The 25,478-nt window shown below is 37.7% G+C and overlaps 1 protein-coding gene across 4 annotated transcripts in view; it reads right to left on the bottom strand.

Annotated features, from left to right (window-relative positions):
* The window catches only part of FNIP2 (folliculin interacting protein 2), a 49,894-nt gene that overhangs the window by 3,945 nt on the left and 20,471 nt on the right, over window positions 1-25,478 (bottom strand). For 2 of the 4 annotated variants that reach the window (XM_017805953.1, XM_017805952.1), the window contains exons 2-17: window positions 24,310-24,436; window positions 22,188-22,322; window positions 21,050-21,150; window positions 20,896-20,967; window positions 20,178-20,278; window positions 19,902-19,991; window positions 18,672-18,743; window positions 17,926-18,055; window positions 14,334-14,535; window positions 13,671-13,759; window positions 12,685-12,831; window positions 12,388-12,557; window positions 7,888-9,205; window positions 6,980-7,136; window positions 4,990-5,190; window positions 1,185-1,300 (exon numbers count right to left, since the gene is read on the bottom strand). In XM_017805953.1, coding sequence (XP_017661442.1) covers window positions 1,185-1,300; window positions 4,990-5,190; window positions 6,980-7,136; window positions 7,888-9,205; window positions 12,388-12,557; window positions 12,685-12,831; window positions 13,671-13,759; window positions 14,334-14,535; window positions 17,926-18,055; window positions 18,672-18,743; window positions 19,902-19,991; window positions 20,178-20,278; window positions 20,896-20,967; window positions 21,050-21,150; window positions 22,188-22,322; window positions 24,310-24,436 — 3,228 coding nt within the window. The remainder of the gene's footprint in view (window positions 1-1,184; window positions 1,301-4,989; window positions 5,191-6,979; window positions 7,137-7,887; window positions 9,206-12,387; window positions 12,558-12,684; window positions 12,832-13,670; window positions 13,760-14,333; window positions 14,536-17,925; window positions 18,056-18,671; window positions 18,744-19,901; window positions 19,992-20,177; window positions 20,279-20,895; window positions 20,968-21,049; window positions 21,151-22,187; window positions 22,323-24,309; window positions 24,437-25,478) is intronic. The other 2 variants (XM_017805955.1, XM_017805954.1) reach the window with 1 other exon arrangement.

The following is a 25,478-nucleotide window of genomic DNA, read 5'->3' as shown; positions in this document are numbered from 1 at the left end:
CCTTCACAAGAAAAAACAAAAGAAGATATTTTTCATTCACTTTAAAGAAACTGGAAGTGTCTTGCTATAACTAAGTTCACTGTTTAATTATTATTTATTGCCATTACTCATAACATACCAGTAAAGGTAGGTAATAATGTTTAAAATCAAGAAGTATGCTACCATTTAAGTCAAAAGACAGTATTATATTCTGTGCTATACAATCTTTTGTAGTTTAAATAAAAAACCTTTTATTTATTTGCTAAGCTATAAGCCTTAGCTTGTAGTCTTCCCAATCAGGAGGCACCAGTAAGCCCAGTTTAAGCAAGTACTAAGCATCAGCTTATGGAAGACTATGCATTTCAGGTTTTGAATATAACTCTGTTCACTATATAGTAGCACTTTCTTACCAAAAATGACTAAAACCTGAAATTATTAATTATTACACAATAACAGTTCAAGGAATGTCTCTCAAATGCATTGGTCAGCTTCCAACCATTTCTAAATGTGAAGCTGCTCAGAGGCCAGGATGTACATGTATATTTATATACACTGAGAAGAGTGCTTATTTCAGGTTTTCACTATTTACAGCTACGTTTCTGAATATGATATCTTGAACAGTCTGGAAAAAGATGAATTAGATTTAATTTACAGTGCTAAAAAGCATCTTGAGAATGTGTTTTCGCTTCTTCCCCCTTTTCTGCTGTCAGCAGGCACATCACTCAAGGTTATATGCCGATCAAGTACTATTATTAGGAGACAGGTGCCCAACAGGACACCTGTTTGCTTTTCTACATCTGCTTTTTGAGACCCTCTCTTCCCTCGAGATACAAATATACTACCTAATCTTCCAAAAATTCCAAAGTATTTGTTGGGATGAAGTTTTCATTAAGGAGATCACAACAGAAGGGAGAACAGAAGGGAGTGTGTATGAATGCATGCTTAACTTCCTAAGGACCAAAATCCAAACTTTCTTTATTCTGAAGATTTAAGAGTAACAAGTAATTTGTTCTTGCTGAATAAATGTCTCCTCCCGATTTCCTGATAGCTCAGCAGAACCCATTTGCACACCTTATTAGGCATATGAGAGAGTGTTAAATATGAAGCAAGTCCTTGTGAGAACAAGATGTCAAAATTCAGATGAAAAGGAAAAATAACTGCCCCAGATTTTGCCAGTGGTTGAGACTGATACCTGCAATACTCACCCCAATACAATTCCTAGTTCTTTTACATGCACTCTTGTATGTCCTCGCAGATATTCTGAAAGCATTTTGCTTTTGAGATACATCTCTTGTAGTCTATCCTCAAGATGCATTATGCACTGTAAACAAAGATCAAAAATCTCAGAACGGTTTTAGCAATTGCACGCAAACATTACAGATATGTAAGCATATCACTTTACCTTCTATCTTTGCCAGAAGATAAACTAAATCTATACTCCAACATCTAGAAGAGGTAATTGGTTTTGCTACAACTGTGCTACAAACATTAAAACAGTTACAGTATCCCACAAAGAAGAAACCCCTGATAGAACTGGGAAGTTCCAGATTTCCTGGCCAGCCAGTTTACTACACTAACTCCATTCTCCACTAAAGTAAGCCACTGTGCTTCTGCTGACTTCAGCAGTTTTAACTGAGTTCAAAACCACTCTGAACATCTTACTAAGAATCAAACCAGAATCCTTAGATCAAGATGTCTTTGTTATAAGTCAATACCATTTTTCTGAAAGACTTGGTTTAGACAACAGTTCCTAAAATTATCATTCTAGCTCTAAGGCTCTAGCGCCATTCAAGAAACTAACACTCAGGAAGTAGAAGACATCAGTACCTTATTCATCAAAAAATTATAACTCTTTTGCTGACAGCTTTACTGTAGCAGATAAGATACAAATCCATTTTAGGCATTTGTCTTCATTATTTCTAGGTACTTCTAGTTTAAAATTGCTTAAACATTTGATGCTGATTGCCAAAAGGTAACAGTTCAAGTCGAAACATCAGTTTAATCACACCCCTTTTCTTTCAGCAGTGGAATGCTAGAAATGCATATTATTTTTAAATACAGTCATGTGATGCATGGTAATTTCTCATACATCAACTACAGGAGAGCAGATGAACTTCAGCTTCAAAGAGAAAGAGGGGTTACTTTGGTAAGACAAGGTCAGTAGTTAGCATGTCTTCACAAGGCAAGTAGGTAGGATGTCTTATCAGGTATTTTGTTCTAGGACAAAAGGCACATTCACTTTGATATATTCCTTCTTTTCATAAGGATGACCACTTCAAAAAAGTTAAATTAGTTCAGCTCTCCAAACTCCAGGAGATGAAAGCAGGAAGTGCATGCAGCACCTCACATTATCAAATGTATAATCATCCAGCAGGCATACACAGCAATTAGAAACAGTAGCAGCAAACAGCTTCAGGTCATTGTCTCATGTACTTAGAGTTGAATGAAAGCCTAAGTATTAGAAATGAGATCTGGTAAAACCTGTTTTGTTAATTAACAAAATAATGATGAAAAAAATAGACTCAGGCTTGCAGGTAGCCTACCATGCATTTTTTCTGATTGTCTGGAGCAAGATGAAGATTTTTAATGATTTTTTTAATAGCTAATACCAAGTCTTAATCATGGAAGATGAAGAGGCATTTTAAAAGATGTGCTACATGGTAGTAGAATAAAATAATTGACACCAGTGGAGGAAAGGCAAAAGCTTTTTGGCAGTAGTTTGATCTATTTGCTTCAAGCAAATTTTCACTCAAATCATTTTAATCATACCACTTCTGATTCTGGCCAAAAGGGAAGCATTCTTATCTTTTCCATTACAGGTAACTCTAATGCAAAAAGCCTATGAGCACTGCCTCAGTGGTTCAGGGGAGCATGCAGCTGATTCACAAAGCAGCAGTTCAATATATTTCAATTCCAGTATTCGTATAAAGGAATACGGATTATTTATATTTTCAAGTTATGAGGCAGCATGTAAGAAAGAATGACACATGATTTTAAAAGAGGGATTGTTTACATAATATTATCTGCTCCTCATTAATATCAGCCAAGAATCAAAAGACATTTCTCCCCACAAGCTTGGTACATGAACCCCTTCTGTTGAAAACTTCCACAAGTCTTTTGTTTTTAATGTTAGTTTCCTCTGCAGTTTTTCCTCATTGACTAAATGGAAAAAAAAAGTCAAGTTACTTTTAAAAATAGAAGAGTAGCTTAAAATGAGTTTAAAGGTGTAGGTAAAACTTTTGGCATATTGCTGAAATGCAGCAGTTGCAATCATCACTTTCCTCTCATCAGGGCATACTGCAAAGCTCTCTGCAGCACTGTCACCAGTCAGAAGTGCCAGAAGGAAGATATCACCACTTGCCTTTCATCTGGTCTCAAGTTGTGTTCTGTTTTCTGTTGTACCAAAAAAAACCCAAAAATACTTATTCATCTGAACATCTAAAGAATCATGCACTCCTAAAGGAAACTTCAAACATACTGCATTATGCTCATCTCTGACTGGTATTAGTACATTAGTACATATGGTTTCTGTCCAAATTAAAATCAATAGAAACACTACAATTAAAAAGTCACACTTCTCCCCCTAGAGTTTAGTAGAACACTTAACTGCCATGCACCAATGTTCTGTTCTAGCAGAGTTGCACAATCCACCAGAAGGATCAAAGTGTCTCTAACATGGATTATAGAAAATTTATCAACTACTAGCACTGTCACTTCACTGCTCCTTTTTGTAAGAAAAAGCAAATAAAAACCTGAAAATCATTCCACGTCCAGACCCCTCCCAAACCATACAAACCATAAAGAAATTGCATACACAAATCCCAAGGGAATCTCGTAAAGAACACTTTGGTTGCAGAATCAACTTCAGTTTAAAAATGCCAGAATTTAAGGTGTGACTGCGATAGTGTTAGGTTATAATTTCAACCAAAGTTGCATATTTTTCGACCCCCAGAAGAATCCAAAGACAACACTGAAAAACATGCCCACACGTTTTGCCTAGCATTTGACTTCAAGAACTCAGTATAATCAATACTACTAATTTTATCCAAAACAGTGCCAAGTAATACTACTTACAGCTGTTAGTATTTAGCTCTATCTTTCTCTTCCATCTGCTGGCAAAGTCATTACACAGGATTCCTACAAAGTTTCTCAAGGCTATCTGCTGAAGGACAGATCAATTCTGCTAACTGCAAAAGCAGTGAGCACTGAAAAAAACCGACTCCATTTCCCCTCAACCTACAATCGTGCATTAAAAACTGTATTACAATTACTGCTGTCAGACTTCTGAGTAATTTTGTTATAATAGCAGAGCCAGCGTTACTGATTTGCTCTGATGAACTCCACAACAAATGAGGACAGAAAAGGATGCTGTGGGACAGGGAGCACGCAATATGACGAAGTAACGTCCTCTGCTGCGACCCACCCGTTCTCCGAGGTGTCTCATCCCATTAATCCTACGGAGACATGAGCAAGTCTACCCAAGACAGCACTTGCTGACAGGGGTGGCTAAAATATGCACAAAATAGAAGGGTCAGATAAGCACACAGAGGCACAATTATTTGGAGAGCAGAGAGAAGAGGCATCCACTGCATGGGGTTGAATAGAAAGCGCAAGAATAGAAAGTTGTATGCCAGAACCAGGCTTAGGTAAATAGACACTTCAACAACTTAAAGAAGTGTGGAAATCATACAAACAAAAAAATAAGAACCAAATTTAAGAGTCCTAAACATAAACACATGAGGACCATGCTAAAATTGCCTAAAAAATTTGAGTTTTGCTACATGTATTTTCAAGTAGTTAACTTTAATTTGTTCTATTAAACGTAAATTACAGCTAAACCAGCATTCGTTATTGAACTGTAGCATGGATTCTTTTCAATATGTTGTAACAACTCTGCATTATTTCAGGCATCAGTTCATTTATATAGCAACACGGTATACAAAACTCTGCATCTGCTATCTGAGCTAAACCATTTTCATTAGCTTCAGTCTGCAGCAAGGAAATACTTACGAAGTCAGCTGGGACGTTGAGTTTGTAAAGCTGTAAAATAGACTGCAATAAACTGGATACTTGACTTGAAACCAAAACATCCTTGCCTAACTTCATACTGTCCATCATCTTTCTCTGGCTTGTAGCTACTTGTACGTTCCATTTATCTGTGTCTGCAATAATGCAGACAGCTTCTGCTATGGGCTCATCTAGCACTGGATGCTGCAACAGAAACAAAATACAATTATGTGACACTTCCATATACACATTTCCACAGCTCAGTTTGAAGTTCTATTTTCATTCACACTGAGGTAGGGACTAAGAAAGTGATTCAATGTCCAGTAGGGAACAAACGGCATCTTGAAAAACAAGGAATACCAACTTCAGTGACAGGATTTATATTCAGCAACTTTGGATCAGGTCTTAACTGCCAATTTGATCGAGGCATTTAGTTTTAATTAATGCTTCAAAATCACTACTCCATTTTATTTTTCTTCACATAGTCCACCTACCCTGAAAACAAATTTCTTTCAAAATTAAGAGAGTAATAATTACACTAATCCAGTGATGGTAAAATTATGTTCAATATTTCAGAGATATGTGAGAGATTTTACTACACAGAATCAAGGGCAGGTTATCACAGAATAATTAGGGTTCGAAGGAACCTCTGGAGACCACCTAGGTCAACTCTCGGACCAAGGCAGGGTCACCTAGAGCAGGTCACACAGGAACACGTCCGAGTGGGTTTTGATTGCCTTCAGAGAGGGAGAATCCAGAACATCCCCAGGCAGCCTGTTCCAGTGCTCTGCCACCTTCAGTGTAAAGAAGTTCTTCCTCATGTTGAGGTGGACCTTCTTGCATTTTAGTTTATGGCCATTACTCCTTGTCCTGTCACTGGGCACCACCGAAAAGAGTCTGGCACCACTCTTGACCCACCTTTGAGATATTTACATGCATTAATGAGATTCCCTGTCTTCTCCTCTCTAGACTAAACAGGCCCAGCTACTGCAGTTTCTCCTCATAAGAGAGATGTTCCAGACCCCTAATCATCTCTGAGGGCCTTCACTGGATCCTCTCCTGTAGCTCCTTGTCTTTTTTGAACTGTGGAGACCAGAACTGAACACAATACCTGAGATGTGGCCTCACTAGGACTGAGTAGAGGGGCAGGATCACCTCCCTTGACCTGCTGGCCACACTCTTTGATGCATACCAGGATACCATTGGCCCTCCTGGCTGCAAGGGCATACTGCTGGCTCATAGTCAACTTGTCATCCACCAGTGAAGAGACACAGCATCATATAAAACCAATCTGATGTTGTTTCAAAAAGTTAGTTACATACACACACACAACTGTTTTGGATATTACATGCAGTCATGCCAGCAGGAGGATTCTTAATTGCTATAGAGAAGCTGCAGACAACTACTAGGTAGGCATTTTAAATTGCATATTAAGGTCAGACAGTTATTTCAGTGAAAGGTTAGTTATAAATTCTATAGTTTAGGAGTACCTACAGTAGAGTAAGAACATGGCAAAGTTCTTATCCACAGACAATTACTTTCTATAGTCAGTCACTTTTATTACAGCCTAGTATCATACAGGCCTCAACAAGACTTTATCTCCCTTGCAACACATGCCACTAAAGTGGCAGAATATGATGTTTCAACTTGCGTATCATTTTTCTGAAATACAGATAATTCTGTCTGCTATTGTGATTGAAAACAGAAGCAGCTTGAGAGTTTTTTTCTTGTCACTTCAAGTTGCAAACAATCTTCCTTGTGTTTATCTTTGAAGAGAAGCCTTAAGAGGATATAAAGGAAAGCACACAATTCTTGTGTGAACAGGCTTTGCATATAATGAATTACGGGCTTACATCTTTCAAGAAGGAAGACGTGGCAGGTGTGGCTGTTCAGAACAGGTAAGTAAAAAAGAAACCTATTGAAATAATCTGCTTCTGTTGATCTCAGTAATATCACAACTCCTGCTATGACTCAGAACGGTACTTTAACTCACGTGCATTGCATGAAGTAGATCTGCTAGTAGACACTGCTTGAGTTTTTCATCATTACTTATTCCGTGCAGCACTAGATCAGGTATATATGTATGACAGTAACCACCTAGAAGTGATCTTCCAAAGTTTTTCACACATTGACTGCTGATGGTATTTGACCTGAAATACAGAAATGCAAAGCAGGTAAGATTCTTGCTCCACAAACTGCATTCAGATTTTACAGGAACACGAAGTTAGGTTTATCAACCTGTTTCTACTGCAAATATTAATCAACAACTGTACTCAAAGTACATGTAAATGTTCACACCAGTAAGCATTTACTGCTGCTCTTAGAAACGAGAATTTTAAAAGCTTAAATTTAACAATGTACTGATTCCTTCAAATTCAAAAATAAGCAAATTTTTATTTCTGCACCTAAAAAATTTGCTAAATTTGAATTTTCTCCAATTCTCATGCTTAAGGTCTAGAAACCTACCTTAAGCATCAAGTTCCATGTGCACCTATAATGCTCAAAAGTTTTCAAATAGGATGTCTATATTTATTCCAAATCTGTCTTTGACTTGTCAATTATGTCAAATCTAAACAATTATCTGTTTAAGCAAAGCTTTCCTTGTCCTCAGATGTTCTCTCTACATGTCTACGTTAAACATTACAAGCAGTTTTTATATAAAGTCTGACCACTTTTTGTTAGACATTTGAACTATACCTTTGTCACAAAACTTCTTTAAACCTGCTGTTTCTGTTTTCTTTTTGCCCAATCTGTTTACAAGATTTCTAACCACATCAGTGTCTGTTACTGATTTGTTTGCAAGGAACTTAGTCAAGACTCCAGAAGATTTCAGAAACTCTGAAAAACTCCAAAGTAACAAGAGCTTTTAACTTAATTTAGTTCTAAATTAAATCGGACTACCTTGGTAAAGGAAGTTCCACTTCCGCAAATTCTTCAAGTCGTTTGCTGACATTATCACAATGCACTTCATCAGGGATACAACAGTCACCTTCTTCATCACTGGCTCCAAGAGCACTGTCTGAACTCTCATTCCTTGGAATGTCTCCTTCAACTCTGAAGGAGGTTTTCCTTCCAGCATCCCCATAGGGGACATCTTTAGCACCTACTTTAGGGGAATCCTGTTTGACAGCAGAATCTGCTTCTACGCAGTCAGAGGAATAGTTCTCTAAGTTGCCAGAGCATAAAGTTCTATTTTCTTTTATGTTTGGCAATTTTACAGTTTCTATGTTATCCGTGGGCAAAAGCAGTTCACTTGATATGGCATTCTTTAAATTCATTTCAGTTCCTTTACTTTCCATATGTTGGTTAAGTGTACTCTCCTTCTCCTCACACGGTGGGATTTGGGCATAACAAACATTATGTTTACTGAAGGGTATAAAGGCAGCTTCACAACTGTCTTCTTGATTCTGAGAGGCATCCATAGCCAGACTTGTGGAACTTGAGGCACAATGTATCACCTCTGTATTTTTTCTGAATGCCTTCAGATTTTCTTCCATTTCTCTTCTACAAGTTTCTAAATCTGACTCTGGTGATGCAGAACTTCCAATCTGAAAGGTGACCTTTTCTAAGTGGGAACTCCTCTGGCCAGACCTTTCAGGACAAGGTAAGGCAGATGACCTACTAGAAAACTGATTTTCTGCTTTTCTCTCATTCTGGTTCTTGTTCTTCTTTACATCCATTAAATCCTCTAATTTAGATAACTCTTCAGAGTGATAGGATACTATGCCTGTGTCAGCGACGGTTCTTTTCCTACCATCAGCTGCTCCTTTACAGAAACTGCTAGTTAGACAGTCCACAGATGCTTCGGAGCTCTGACTGGCCTTTCCTATTGCTTCCTTCTTTTCTTTTGAAGAGATTGGGACAGCATGAGTGCTTTCTAGGTCATGCACCCACTCTACAGTACTGTTGTTCTTACTTCCATCATTCTTTGGAGGTAGGATTGGAGGCACAAGAGCAGGTTCATTTTTAACAGTGACAACCACATAATCAGACTCCTCTACCTCTCCCTTTTCTAGTGCAGTTGTTATCTTACTTCCATTTAGCACTTGTTCTCCTTCTCCAGCCGTCTCGCTCCACATCAGCTGATTTTCCTGCAGCTCAGAGCACCGAATGAAGTAAGTTAGAACATAGAGCAAGCGCTGCACCAACTCCTTGCGTTTTCCAACAATAACAGTTCGAGTTAATCTAACCGGAGAGCCTATGGCACCGTAGAGATCACCTACACAGGAAAGCAAAAATTTCATTTTAACATAACCTTCACTGGTCAAATTCAATACATTTTGAAACAGCATTTACTATGGACACAAATCAGACAATTAATTTCTTTCATAGTAAATTCATAAAAGTTTAAAAGAATAAGGAAAGACAAAAAAGTCCCCTACTGCTTCTTACACCTGGCTTTTGTCTGGAAGTGTTTTGGTGGTTTTTGTGAGGAATTAGCTGCTATTGCTCATTTTCTTTCTGTTCAAAGCCACTAAGTTTTTTATTCACACAATGCTTACAAGGTATTATCACTTAGAAACTGACACAAGAGGGGGTGAAGAGGAAAGTAGACCCAGAAAAACTCCAAAGCAAGCTGTACTATTTTCTATTTTTCTACTTATTTTCTTTCACATCAAAGTGACTTTTTTTCTGTTAAACACAGGTATTTTTACAGAGAAAATCTAAATTACATTTTTCAGGACTAAGAAATCAAAAAAAGGATTAAATATTAGCTTTATAAATAAGGTTCAGGAAAAAGAGGCCTTATTGAGCAAGGCTCATGGTATGGACTTGGAGTCAACCTCACTAACGTGAGCATTTATCTGTGGCAGGGGGCAGTGGAGAACTAGAAAATTTTACTACCTAAAGTACAACTGTAATATGAAAGGTAGGCACTACAACATAATCTGAGTCCCCCCCTATTCATTTACTAGATCGTTTATCCTGAAGAACTGCTTTTTTAGCAGAACTAAGGTCATACATATCCTACTTTCAACATATTTGTTTGGGAGAGTGGTAGCTATCTTCTACAGAGTTTCTACTCCAAAGTTCTGGGAAAGTAAACATAGTTAGCCAATAAGGGAATGTTCACATACTCTCTCAAAGATGGACTAACTCAAGAAGTGTTTATTATCAGGTTGAGTTAACCCTGTTGTCTTCACCTAACACCCATTAGAAAATACCAACTAAATTGTCTTTGCTTAACCAAACTGTGACTGACCTCACCAGCACATGGCAGACAGTCAGCAAAAGCTCAGTTTTCTTCAGCTACCTTAATTGTTGAAAGCAGACTTCTCTGCCTTGAGATTTTATCAGCTACCTGCTAATCTACTGGATTGCTTTAGGTGCTAAATCCTTACTCTGAGCAGCTCAAACTCTGTTCTGGATGGAGTTTGCCATCAGGATTTTGTATGACACCTCAAGAAGCAACATTATATTAAAGTTATAATCAGAGCTTCAGAAAAGTTTCTACCAAGGGCAAGGGGGCCTCTGGCTTCAATATGAGGACACTAACACAGCAAAAAACCTCCAAATATATTTATGCTCAGCCTCCTCCTCACCATACAGAACATAAAAGGAATAAGGCTTCTGACTCCATTCCTACAAAACAAGGATCAATGAGACAGTAATTCCACGGCTCTCACTGTCTCCCCTGCCAAGATCTGCCATTTCTCATGATTCCAGTGATGCACTGGAGAGGCTGCTGTGTAGTGGCATCGGTGGTGCCATCTTTCCTCAATTAGGAACAACATTGCGACCAATCTCATAGCCTAACATGCCAGCAAATTCATTTCTCAGTAACCAAAAGCGGGCGTCAAACTGCTCAATTAACCTCGAAGCCTGGTAGGCCACAAGAACAAGCAATTTGGAAAGGAAACGGGAAGATATTGCTTTACTTTTGAGTTGAGCACAGTTGCTATAGAAATCAGATTCAGACTTCATGTTAATTTGCACAATTGCTTTTTATATAAAATCATTACTAATAAGACAGCATAAAAAGTCAAAATTGTGATCTTCAAAACATACTAATACTTGTTGTTAACACTATTATATTGAAGCTGATGCTTAAGAGACAGTATGTCTTCCTGACAATGGGATTTACAGTTTTATCAGTATGTAACTGTAATTGATACATAATACGTAATGACAGGTGGAAAGACAAGTGGAAAATCCCTTCCTTAATAAAATATCATTTCCATTTTAAATACTAGACACATGACTTTTTGGTTTTCCTCCCTCTTCCTAAAGGAGACCAGCAGAGGGCAACATCTTACTTTCGTGATCAGTTTTTGCAACCACTTAATAATGGTTTTTTGGGCTTTATAAAAATGAAACAAAACCAGAAAGCATTTTGAGTTCAGGTACCAAGAACTTGTCAGGGCAGAAAAAGCCCAGATTCTTGACTAGTCACCAGTGGTCACTCCTGGGAGCGACCATAAGCTCAGCAGCAGCTCTTATGCTTCCAGTCCAGCTGGTTTTTATAACTCCAGGCCTGGCTCCGTCCTCAACACCATGAACACACTTCTAATTTCTCCTTCCCTCTAAACTCTGCACAATGTTTAAAAGACATCCTAAGCCAGGAAACAATTCTACTACAACTATATGGCCAAGGCAGCAATTATTAGTTTCATAACGGTTGCTGAGAATAACGAGTATAATTGAAACAATTAGCAAGAAACACAACCAGTAGCACAGTGTAAAAGTCACATTATTTGCTTTAGTGTGCACATGTGTTATCCTACATAGCAATACAGTGTATCAGTTAAAGTGAAGGCTGATCTGATGTCACTCACATCTCCTGCCAAGAAGGAGGACTTTTCCAGGATTTACCACTGGCAGAATTATTCTCTCAGCTTTCACTCACCTACTCATCTGACATCAGTTGTTTAGTCCTCTGTATCGAGACAACTTATAAGCTATAAATTATTTGTCAGAGAATAGCTTGAGGCATGGGGCATAATAAAAAAATCTTGGACCAAGCCCACTCATGTAACTGTGAATGGAGGTATTGTCACTTCCCAGACTTCTGATTTGTTGTCTTGCTGTCTATCCTACTCTGTGAGAGAGAGATAAAACGAAGTAGAACCAGGGCAGCTGCAACTACAAAGGGCCTCCAAGACCAGATAACTCCCCTCAATCCAGTCTATTCCCTCTTGTTTTTTCCCAAACTGCTCAGACTGTTCACAGCAGTTGCACGGTCTTAATACTTCTATATCAAATTACTTAACCAGACAGTGTAACAGAGGATGACAACAAAAAATAAAAGAATAAAAAGCAGGCTATGCAAACAGGCCTCCAAACACTCTGATTAACCAGGCAAAATGTGACCTGGATCACATTTTAGATCCTATCCAAAAGGAGCAGACGCAGGAAGGTGATAGTTGTAGAGAAGTCTGAAGCTTTCCATTTCCTACTGACCAAGCTGTGCCCAGAGAGGGTTATACGGGTGGGATTTTGCCAGCATGTTCACAGACTGTGATGTGCGCTTCTCAGAGAAGGCCTTGATGGGAGGATGGTCAACTGGCATTACTGTTGGGACCCAAGCCAGATGATATGTCAGCACTGCGGTCAACAAAGCAGCAAAGAACCTAGGAAAAAAAGAATATGTCCAAAGTAACACCAACAAAAGAATATCCCATTAAGTGTTTTAACATACCCACATGCTCTGTGAAGAACACAAGTTTTTTTACGAAAAAAGCATTGGGAGAAGCTTACTGATTTTTGTTGATCTGTTCTATCAGAAACGTAAATTCTTTAAGAAAACGCTGGCATAGCTGGTTCTTTTCCAGGGTACTGGACATCATATTAAGCCACACAGGCTCTGCAATCCTTGGAACAGAATACAGGTTCCAGATGGTAACTCTGCTCAAAGAAAATTCCCAAAAAGTAAGTGTTAACATGCACATTTCAATCTTGCAAATAATTACAAGTAGCCCCTTTCCTCTTCTATTGTCCACTGATTTTTATTTATTTTTGCAAGATTGAGGAGACTAAACAAACTGGAAGAGTTTTTACTAGTGTCCAGAACACTAGTCTGTTTAATTCAGAGTATCAGTAATCTAGTGTCTTCACATGAATTACATATTTGGCTTCCCTTTATTGCATTACTGTGTGTATTTGATTCAGAGAAACCATATAGAAATAATTTTGAGGGGAAAAAGAACCCATTCTATTCATTGCAGGAATTTGATTCTACATCCCAGGTATTACAGAAACTCCATCCCACTAAAGCCTTCTCTCTCTCTTTAGCCAACTTTCTTAGCCTCTGACCATTCCTTCCTTTCTTAGGTACAGAAAAGAGAGACTTTGATCGCATCTTTCTTGCCAGTTACATTGTTCAGCATCTACAGCTAGGAACAGACAACTCCTCTGTCTGAATACAACATCAATCCACTTGACTATACAGATATCAGCAGAAGTCAACTCTTGATGAGATCTTATAGAATTTAACTGACAGTTCCAGGAACACGATTGCAACAGAACTACTTTTACTCTCATTAGAAAAATGGCTGAGCTGGTTTTGCTAAAGTTTTTTTGAAAACATTTACCCAATACCCAATGCAGAAAATTCATTCACGTTAACTTCAAGACTGTCTAAAATACAAGACCTTGCATTCAGTTGCTTATAACTGCAAGTGACAAATATCTTTTGAGGGGCATGAAAAGAGCTTTCCTTGTAATTCAGAATTCCATCAACTCACCTGAATTCTCCCAGGGCATCCATGACACGGCTGATATAAACCTGCACTCTCTGGCTGGATTCTGCTATTTTTCTACATGAGATCATGGCCTTGATTAAGAGTTAAAGACACAAAACAGCTTCTTAAAGGATTCGCATTCTTCATCTTTTTAAGCTTCATTAACATGTCAAAACAACTAAGTTCTAGCCCCAGTCCTATACAGCCACTCATGACAGCAACAGCTGCCAACCTCCCTCCACTTTGTGAGGGACCAATCCCTAATACCGGGCAAGGGGAGAGAAGAGGACATTTCTGAGAGACCGAGAGGAAGACAGCAACAAATATTTTGTGTCTCTCTTTTAGAAACTGCATGAAAGGATAGAATATCATCATTTCCACAGTCTCCAGGGAGTCAAAAACCTCATAGCGATACATGGTGAAAAAGAAAGAAAAGCCACCCATAGCATAAAACTCTCCATTCTAATTCTGTCTAGAAAAGAAACCGCACCCCTTTCAGCAAATGTTGAATTCCTGCACTGGGCTCAGGCTCAAGACTGCATGTGTAAGGAGGGAGGCAAGCTTGAAACCACGCACCTTCTCCCACTCTTCATCTATCAGATTCTAGAATACTTCATTCTGATTGACACTTATTTTTCCACATTATGCCAAATTAGTATTCTGTACCTTTTCTATTGCATATTTCAGCTTGTTCATGTGAGATTCAAAAAGAGGAAAGTGAGAAAAAAAGAAATCCTGGAAGTTTCTCTGTGCTTCTTCTTTTTCAGGCAGAGAAAAGATTATGCTGATTGCAATTTTTTTCCTCCGAACCATCGCAGGATTGGAGCTGCAGTTTTCATCAGCCATACTAAACATTTCTTCAGTGGACCTGTAAGGCAGATTTGTTAGGACAGTTACTTACACACTGCGAGATAATTCATCTTCTATCCATACCTCTCTATATAGTACAAGGTCTCCTTTGACTGACTATATAAGGCTTTGCTGTCACAGTCTCTGAACAGAGGATACTCAACATTTCGATGCACAAGACCCATTCTTGTTCAAATAGGAGGAAGACAATTCCCAGAGAGGCCTGGTGTGAACAGTTTTCCTCTGAAACAGAGTTACTACAAATTCCCTCCTGGATTTATCTTTGAGGGAGATAAAGAAAAGGGAATGGAGATACCTCACACAAAATCATTACCAAAAAAGGTTAAAGGTAACTCCAGAGCTCTGAACTGCATCTACCACTCAAGCTCCTATCTAGGTGCTCAGCAGTATGCCCATGACGCTCTTGAATCTGTACTGTTCCTCATGAGAGAAGTTGGGAAACATGTTACCTATACTGTTGTGGCATCTTAAGATGGATGTTTGCGCTTAACGATGCAAAATAAAACTTTCTATTTTAACTGAAGACAGAGTGTCATCATTCAGTAATTACTGTGGAAACACAAATTTAATGCCTACCAATACATATGTGCCCAGCTCAAAGTTGGGTAGGCTTCAGCTTAAATTATTTGTTTTCTGATTAAAATCTTTAAAACAAAAAGAAAAAAAAACCAGACAAACCCAACAACAACAAAAAAAAACCCCCAAAAAACCCCAAACAAAACAAACAAATGAACAAAAAAGAGTGGCTATTTTACAACCATTATTATTTCCCCAAATTTTGTTTATTTCCTTGACACTTCTGCCACATTCCCTTCAACAACCATGTCTCTCTTCAATATCACACCTGTGTTACTACTAGGATCAATACTGCTCAATATTTTGATTATCAGCCTGGCCTGTGTATAAAAACACACCTTCAGTGAGTTTGCAGATGATGTTAGATAGAGGAAAAATGGTCAATAAACTGGAGGGCACTGTCCAGAGAGGCTGTGGAATCTCCATTCTTGGAGATTTTCAAAGACTCAAATAGACAAGATCCACTGTCACCTGATATAAATTCCAAGCACAGGCAACTGATTTTGATGATATCCACAAGTCTCAGCCCACCATAAGTTTTACTGTGATTATACAAAACCCTGTTCTTCCATAAATACTTGCATTGCAGTGCTAGATATTGATACTGCTGGATTTACAATGTTATTATTTTTTCTTGCTTGAAGCATCCTGATCAGTTTCATCTATATACACAAATAAGTTAAACAGTATGGACAGAATATCTTTTGGTAGGAACTTTAACTGAAAAATGGGTTTTAATCTACTGAGAAATTGTAGAGGGGGATAGGGTAAGAAAGACAAGAAAGCCACGAAGACATTCAGAGCAACAGCTCATGTGGAAATAGCTTGATTATGGAGTTTCTTCATAAAGTTAAGACTGCAATACCAGTGAGTGGTAATTAAAAGCTTGAAATCTTTTCATATCAGAATTACCTTGAAATGGAGTCTGTGGTATTTATAGACCACTATGAAGCAATTAACAAAAGGAAAGACTCAGAGCTAAGCATTCATTCTACATCCATTCTAAAAATAAGTGGTTTATAGTTTAATTGGTTTTACAAACTTAAATATATAAAAGTTTCTCATCACAGAGGTATGAGTCCATGAATACAGGAAAAAACACACAATAAAACCCCAGCAAAAAACAGCTTGTGGGAAAACAGAGTTCAAGACAAAAACATAACCTCATTTGAACTTCAGGAACTTGCATGCAGAGACAGAAATTCCCAAGGAAGTCGGGAAAGGACGGACAGTCAGCATCTATGAAACATCACAAGCTTTTGTACTGCTTCCCAGGAACAGAAATTGAAGAACTTAAGTCTGTGAGAAAAGCCTTTTTAACAAAGCTACTTAATCTAGTTTGCTTGCCAATTGACTATGAGGAGTTCCAGGAGGCATCTCATTTTCTTTGAGCTATTAGCCTAAAACATCAGTGACAGTGATTGTAGAATCTTGGCTGTGCAAAATGGAAGTGCAAACTGTGGCACTGAAGTATTCAACCAGAAGCCTACTGTTTCTTTAGCAAGTAATCAGAAAACAAGTATCTGAAGAGGCTTTTTGGCTTAGAAAAAAATCACTGTCTAGAGCTACTCCTCAATTGGGAAAATAATGTCCTGTTTCCAATATCTTTCCCCAGCACAAGTTCTCCAGTGTGGAAGAAAAAAACCTACTCCCTACACTGAACAAGCAGCCCAAAGAGGTTACTCTCCTCTAAACAATTTGTAACTTTCAGACATTTTGAGGAAGTTTAGATTTGTGAAACTTTGGCTATTCCTTAAACTGGGCTCAAATTATCCTATTTACCCTAAATGTTTTAATTTTTTTACATGGACTGCTCTCAGTCCTATTTCTTTAGGCAAGTAGACTAAAAAGTCTTCGATTTAGTGAAAGCAAAATGTTTACTAGCTTGATCTCAAATGCAAGTGTGATTTAGGAAGCATGACTGCTATATTAGCATCATGGCACGATTCTTCATGTTAAAAATGATTCACTAAGAATATCCAGGAAAAAGCTGCAAGTGTTGACACTAGGGAAAAAAGTCTTTTAAAAAAGAGTTTCATTTTAATTTTCAGTGACTACATAATTTAATTGGCAGATTTTAAGCTTCCCTTAACTGAAAACAGTGAAAAGGGAAAGAGGCCGAAGAGCAGGAATTTCTTGTGGCTCTCCACTAATTCCATGCTGTCTCTGGATACAGGTAGATGAGCAGAGTGAGAAGATAGTCAAGAACCATTTGATATTTTGCAACTGACAAGGGAAGAATTTGCTTATTAGCTATGCAAAGTCTGCTGCATTCCATGCTTTGTTATGCCACTGAGCTACAAGAGCTAGTAAAATTCCAAAACAGAAGCCTAGCCTTTTCATCACAACTTTTTTTTTCTTCCTGTTTTGGCAGAAGTCACATCAGGAACATCCTGTACCAGCCAAGAGAGTCGTCACAGGCTATTACTCCAAAATTTCAGTAACTGCTCACTAGTCAGACTTCATTATAGTATAATGTAATTATGGCAGCAGTGCCGTTACAGTCCCTTTCATCTCAACAGGATGCTCTGCTCATTCAGAAACAGTTTAGTATGTTTTTCAGACTATGGCTTCAGACACAGACTATATACTAATAAAAATAAGTATATTTCAAATTGGACTTTGAAGTTCATATTCACCCAAAACTTAATCTTTCTTTAAATTGGCAATCTTATGTAACATGCAGAGGAGATAGACTAAGTCGAAAGCATTTAATAATAGGATTTGTCCTTTTAAAGAAAAGAGGCTTAAGCTCTATTTATCTTAAATTACTGCCAAACAGCTTTGGTAAAAAGAAAGGTGTGGCACTCACCACCTTGGAATAATTCCATTCTCTAAACTGGTTGTCTGACTTCGGAGCCAGCGACGTTGGTAGCTGCTAGAAGATGATGATGAAGAGCTTGGAGATGGAAAAGGAGTAACCAGAAGACTGCTCAGAGATGCTGTGAAGAAAGGAGGAAACCCCACAGATAATGAATTACAAAGAGTGCTGGTTAAATATTTTTCTTCATACTCTAACTGGGAACAATTTCTCACAAATATTGCTCTTGCTTGCTGATCTTTTTCACACAACTCACTTGCAACAGGAGAGACAATTATTTTAAATAAATCTCGCTGCCTGAGGACATTCTTTTGTTATAAAGTCAGAGATCTTCCCTACTAGAACACACTAAAATTTATCTTATTGTCATTAAAAGCATTCTGTCCCAAGAGGTGTTGCCCTTCTATTACAATGGACAGGACTTCTGGTCTTCTGACACCCTTTTCTTATTCAGTGCAAGAAAAAGCTTCTCTTCACTTGCTCTAATAAAGGCTCAAACCAGTTCTTCCTCCAAATGAGAAATTGGTTAAGGACCCAGAACATGGTAGCTGTAAACAAAGAATAGAATTACAAATATTCTTGCATTAAGGCTTGGGGCAAATGCAGAAGGAAAACCACCCAGCAGATCAAAACCATTGTGGTTTACAGGTCATAAGGTGCCTATCTTTCAGGTGAATCACTGCACTGAAGAATCGTAACATAATTACAAAAGCATGCAAACAAGAGACAGCAGATACCTGACCGAGCAATGCCGCTGTCTCTGTCCTCATTTTGTCCTCTGCTAGGCATATCGACAGGTGTGCTGTGTGCTAAAACAAACAGATAGATCAATAGAAAATATTACATAACTCATCATACTGTTTGTCAGCATTTAAAAAAATGTTTACGTTTAAAGGTCATACAGGAAAAGAATTACATCCTTTACTCTTACTGCAAATCAGCAGTATGGTGTGAACAGAGGCAGCAGCAAACAGTATACCTATACTGAGTATCATGTTACTAGAGGAAGGTTATTTGCCCCAATGCAAATGTAAAAACATCTCTAAGGAGCTTAAGAATACAAATACATTATTTGCACTATCAGAAATCGGATATGCTTTGAAAGTTAGGGCTCGTGGTAAGCTCACCTGTCACTCCTGACAAATTTTTTTGAGTGTGCAAAATTGTCATTTAACACAGGTTAACTTCATACTGAAATAGTCAAATACAAGGTCCATTAAAAGCTTCTGTTTCGCTCCCCAAGCAGAGATTTACTGTCCTCAAAGCCTCACAGTAAGAAACATTCAGCCTATGTCATATTACATTGAAGTGTTAGTAGCGCAGAGTCACTCAAATCGTAGAGCATGCAAGATCTGCAAAGGCTGTGAAGAAACTGCATTGGTATTTCAGTTCGTATTTTTGCAGTTAAGAGAAGTAATTGGGCCTAAGATCTACCCACCTGCATGGGTCATCATTATGCCTGTAAAAGTAGACTTTATGCAGCTTAAAGTTTTGAGAATTAAAGAAATTGATATTGTTAAAGAAGAAAACCTTAGGACCTCCTAGATTTAGCTCAAAAATTAATTTTGAATGTATGCCATCAAATTAAAAAAAAAGGTAGCAAGAGGCAAGAGAAGAAAAAGCTGTACAGCAGCAAGACACCTGCACGCTAGCAAGAAACCAGCAATAAGCCAGGAAACATAAGTTCTCTAAGAAATATAAGGGCTAATTTATTATTAAAACCACTGCATAAAAATATCTTTAAAATTAAACATAGTACTCAGAAAATAAATATGGACCAAAACCAATCAATTTAGCCATTTTTTTTCAAGAAAGATTTTTTAAGTATATGCCAGATACTTCTGTTGTCACCATTTTAGCCCTCTGTTTCTAGAGAGTAATTATGTATGTCCTGCAAGGATACAGAAGGAACTGGATTTGTGTGTGCAAATGGATGGATCACACTGTGGCTGGCATTCCACACAAACCTGCAAAGAAAGAAGCACTGCGAATGAGCCGGAGGGGACCTCCTTCAGACACACCCTGCAGCAGTTTGCTGCTACACAGCTGTAACACACCTAGGAAACAAAAGCAATGTAGAAAAAACACACACACACACAAAAAAAGGCAAAAAAAAAGTTAAAAAAAAAAGTACAAAAAAAGTAAAAAACACAAGGAGGTGATGTACTGGGGCAAAAACCTTAAAACTTAACGAACAGATGGCCTTATGTTGTCAGAAAGACATAGAACCTGGAAATATTTACCTAAATTACTTCCACTGCGACAGGTTCCCAAACCATTCTGATTTGAGCTCAGTTTTCCCAGGCTGGGATCTTGGTTGATGTATTCAAAGCTATCTTGCAAGCTAAAACAGGGGGAAAAGCCAGTGTTCCTTAAGAATGCGATCAATAGGCATTGATATTAGCTTAAGAATAAGGTTCAGTTTATAAATAAAGAAGGCTGAACATGAACTTTACAATCAAATTCAAGAACAAGTACGTTTCTGAAACTGGAATGAAACAGGCATTTATTCCTTATATACGCTTCCTCTTTAAATTATTAGAAGTTTCTTTATGTCACATTTGGGATTCAGTTTATTCACATTTGCCCATTTTAGGGACAAGGAAAAACAGAACAGATGAGAAACAGTGGATTTGTTGAAGGAAGCAGAAGTGGAGTATAAGGAAACAAAGCACTCTCAACAAACATACCTTCCTCACATTTCTGATAGCAGGAAGATATAGAGGCTTTGATTGTTCAAAGCACCTAATCTCTCAACTTTACTGCATGCCCTGGACAAATTAAGAAGCAGAAATTTGCAGAGATTTTTCTTTATTAAAAGCTTGGGTAGCCTGACTAGGATCTATTAACAGAATCCTTCTCCACAGCTGCCACTCCTAATTCTTTTCTAAGACTACAAAAGGAGAAAGACAGACAGACAACTGCATTGGACATGGAAGAAAAAAAAAAAAATCTTCTTACTTATTGTTGCTTCCACTGAAGCTTCCTACCCTGGCTGAGAAGACTTTACTTATCATCAGCTGTGGGGGAGAGCTGAAAGGATAAACAGTCATTTCAGTGAATCATCAATTCCAAGTGCCTGACAAGAGAGTGCATCACAGAAAAGGACACTCACCGTATGTAGTGAATTTTCAAGGTGGAGCCTTTGTAACTCATTGCCACTGAGCCAAACATCATTTCTCCCAGCATATTGACATCAGAGGCTGGCCTGGTGTACTACACAGACAAGATGGGAAGAGCAAAGTCAAAAATAACTTGGCATATTAATTCAATTTAATATAGTGTCATAGTGCTACATTTTGAATGGAGAGTAAGATCAGTGTGGTTTTAACACACTGAATGCAAGGATAAGCAAGGACAGCCAGAAGATGTATTCTGTTTTGCTCACTAGATGGGCATTATTACCCTTGTTCCAGGGGGACCTCCAAAGGCAAGAAAGAGGAAAAAAGATCTACTGCATTTCCAAAGAAATAGCTGTGTCCAGCAACATTCCCATATAGCAGAGTGTTTGATGAAACCTGCAGGTGTTAACAGGACTTGGATTCTGTGGTTTGGATCCCCAAACAAACTACTTCCTTGTCCAAATTAGTATATCTCCTTCCCTGCCCTTATAGAAAGCTTCTTGGAAACACTTTTTATTGGAAAACAGTTTGTGATTACACTTAGAAAGGTAGTCTTCAGACCAATTGCTTATTTTGTTTCAAAGACTGATCATCAATAGCAAATATGAAGAGAAGTTTGTTAATTCTGAGGGAAATCACTTACCTTCCAGTTAAATATATTTTTTCCCACCTTAATCTATACATGCTGCAAATTACATTTTTCTAGCTAAAATGCTAATGCTTTTAGTGAGAAACAGCCAGAGTACCTAAAAATTAGCTCTCTTAAAAAACAGACTAAAGGGACTCTTAATTTACTCTTTCAACAGCTTCTTCAGAACTAAACTGAAGCATAGGTAGACAAGAACAGAGAATAGTATAGTGGTTCTCATGATATTGACAAAATGTTATTAGATTTTAGATTAGATTTCACAGCTCCTTCAAAAGTAAGACCAAGATAGATCAAAAGGTAAAGATGCACCCACGTGTTTTTATTCTACACCACTTCAAGGATAGGACAGATATTTCAAGGTTCAGATTAATTTATAATACAACAGAAGTGTAAGTCATTCAATGTATGTAAGTGAATGCTTTTATAAACTAACTTCTTCAGTAAAGTGAATAAATAAAAGCAACAAAAGTAATGAATATTACCTGATACTTCGGTATCTGTTCTTTGATATTCTGCATACAACTTATTGTGGGACTGTGGGAAGAAATATTGTTGTTCCCATTGCTTGCCTGGCAGTTCTTGGCACAAGTCTTTACAGAAGCCTCATCTGCCATTTTCTATGTCAAAACAGAACAATATGATAGAAACCATTAAAGTCAATATAAGAACTCCCATCTCTAAACGTACCATGGCATGAATTTTCTTAAAACCACAGGAAAACAAAAGAAATTAAAAAAACACAAATTTATTTGGTCTTATATCAGTTTTAAAATATTTTATAAAATGCCAGCATCAGAGCAAGAGGAGAACTATCATCACATTTACAATGGCAGATAGGTTTCATAGTATCACACACAGTCTGAGTAATTAGCCAGTTTCATGGAAAGATCATTCCCGAGAGTTATGAATTACTCTTTGTAACATTTACCAAAGTTTATGTAAACAAAATCTCAGCTTATGGGTTGCTTACAAACCAATTCTTGTAATCATTTGCACAATTAATCACTCAAATTGCACATAACTTTTGCTTCCCAAATGATTAACAGATTTCTTAAAGAGAAGAACAACCAACAGAAACAAGGGGTGAATAATGCATCATTTGGTAGAATTAACAAGTTAAAGGTAAACAATGTATTTGAATATTCAATGTAAATAAGCTTTACTGTATTTCAGGAAAATGCATGAATGCACAGTATACACACACCTTCTTGATTTCAGTTTAAACAGGACTCAGTTTGAGAGTAAGTCTGCCTCAATTTTAAACGAATCAAGTTTTAGGCTTGCCGTTTGATAATATATCAAACGACCAGACACTCAAAATCACTTTTAACATCTATGTGTTTGCACTGCATTCTAAGTGCTTTAGCTGTTTTAAAAGGGTACCTAGTTTAGTGTCTAGCTAAAAAAGAGATTATAGTCTGTATCACGTGTTATGAGAGCGGCTATAATCTGTTTTATGTCAGTGTTGCATGGAGTTTCTGATCGGATACATTTTAGTTAACTTTTAGCTTAAAGAATTCAAGTAAGTGGAATAGTTTGAATATTTAAATGAAGCCAGAAATATATTTCTTCTTCCCATGCTGTGTGTTTTAAACCAACTTAGAGATACAAAGTAATGACCTTGATTTTAGGGGGGGGGAAGAGGGGGGAAGCAAGATTAACAGACCAGTCTGACCCATTTACCCTCTTAAGTAGATGATCAGACATCAGCTGATGATGCTCACCAGTCTTACTGATTCAGCACAATGGCATATTTACAGTGTGACTGAAACAGAGATTGTCGCTTTTTAAGCATCTTGATAAGTAATTTCTACAAGTCATGACTATTCTTATATAGCTTATACAGCTATATATATAGTCCTACAATAAACCATAGTAGTCTAATAAGATGAAGCTGTTAGTTCTAAAAAAACTTCAAAACAAACAAAAATTTGAAATAATTCAATATAAAAGAGAAACATGGAGGTAGTAAGAAAAAAAACAAGCAAAACTACAACAAAACAGGAAACACTATTGGTTTAGTTACCTTAAAATCACTTAAGTTTGCTGAAAGCATTACTCCACAATTTGTGTGCCTGGAGAGCAGCAAAAAGAACTTGCATCTTGACAGCATTTGCTCTTGCTTCTATGTGTGTCACCAAAACTTACATGGCCATGTATCACCATGTGTCATTCTTCACAATATGGCATGGTTAGCCAGGGGAGTTGTTTTAATTCATATAAAGACAACAACTTGACTAATCCAAAACACCAAAGGAAGAAAAGCACCTTCAGACATGTGGTAGACATTACTGGAACAAGGGGACTGCACAGCCAGGGCTAACAACAAAAAGCAAACCCAGTCAACATTAAAAAGACTCAAGAAATACTCAGTTTAAAGGAGTATAGATTTCTTTGCCAGAAAGCAAATCAGGTCTAAGTTGTTAAGTTTCAATAACGCATTTATATCATAAATACCAAATACCAGATATGTTCATAGGCTTTTTGGAATCTAACACACTCTTGTTGCAGCTATCACAGAATAGCAAAAGATAAAGCAAAGATCACAAGATTAACACGTTGACACTGTCCTATTAGGACAACAGCAAAATTAACATTTCATACCTGAACCACAGTTTCATCAATCTTGCGGACTGCTTTGGAATCAAATAAGACCTGTCTGCCTCTCCTCTCACAGTCCTGGTAAACTATCAGGCGGATTTCATTCAAGTCAAACTCCGAAGAGGACCAGCTACGGATTAGAAACACAAGATGTTAAAATAGTGTGCTTACTTTGCAGGTTCATTTAAGTGAAGAAACAGGTACTATGGAAATACAACTTTTACTCAGCATTTACAGGATCCAGGGTGCAAACATTTAACTCCAACCAAAAAGGAACTCCAAGGGAGTATCTAAACCCAGTGTCACTGCTGACCCAAAGGCAGGAACAGCCACACCAATTTTCATCCAATCTTTTTTCAAAATTTTGCAGAAAGAGAACACAAAACTTTGACTCAGCAATCTGCCTCAGGGCTTAACTACTCCTAAATTTCTTTGTACACAGCCTGGATCATCCTTATTGTAAGGTAGGTGTACTGTTTTGTCCAATACTCTTAGTGGTAATAAAATACAATGGGTTACCATTCTCTCTAGCACAGAGTTTCAAAAGCACAAGGTTTACACCCTCCCACATCCTTCTCTAAACAACAGAAAGCCAATTCATTTTGGTCTACTCCTGACAATATCATTTAAGATTTTCCCTAAGTTTAAGTCTTGCAACTGAAAGACAAGTTTTATGTTGTTCCATTATTTTTCCCCTTTTTCTGAGACATTTCAAGGTTTACTGAGCAGCCATAGATTACTGAGACTTGATCTCCAACTACAATGAAATTCATTTTGTATATGAAATCAAGATACCACAGAGATTCAACCTGAAGAAAACAACTATCTCAGGCCAGAATCTGCCCATTCCCCAGAGATACAACATGGCACACAACTTGGCTCATTGCACTACGGCAAGAGGCTGAGGAGCACAACTGCGGCATGGCTGCAATGACAAGAAACCTTATTTACCAATTCCAAAGGGAGTCAGTCTGCACATCAGAGCATGGAGGTTTGCTTAGTCTCAGCTTCAGCCACAGAAAATGCTTTTCGTGTTATGTAGCTTACAAGCTGAAATTAAGGGAAAAAACCTACTACTGCATAAAGCAGTGCCACACAGCACTGATGCTCAGCCACATTGCCTCATTCCTGACCTCGATGAACTGCACTGAGGGGGTAAGAGTACAACTGTT

Source organism: Lepidothrix coronata, unplaced genomic scaffold (assembly GCF_001604755.1).
Source record: "Lepidothrix coronata isolate B3197 unplaced genomic scaffold, Lepidothrix_coronata-1.0 Scaffold13, whole genome shotgun sequence".
In the NCBI taxonomy this organism is placed as follows: domain Eukaryota; kingdom Metazoa; phylum Chordata; class Aves; order Passeriformes; family Pipridae; genus Lepidothrix; species Lepidothrix coronata.
The sequence above is the reverse complement of the archived record's forward strand: the minus strand, read 5'-3'. Positions and strand labels throughout refer to the sequence as shown.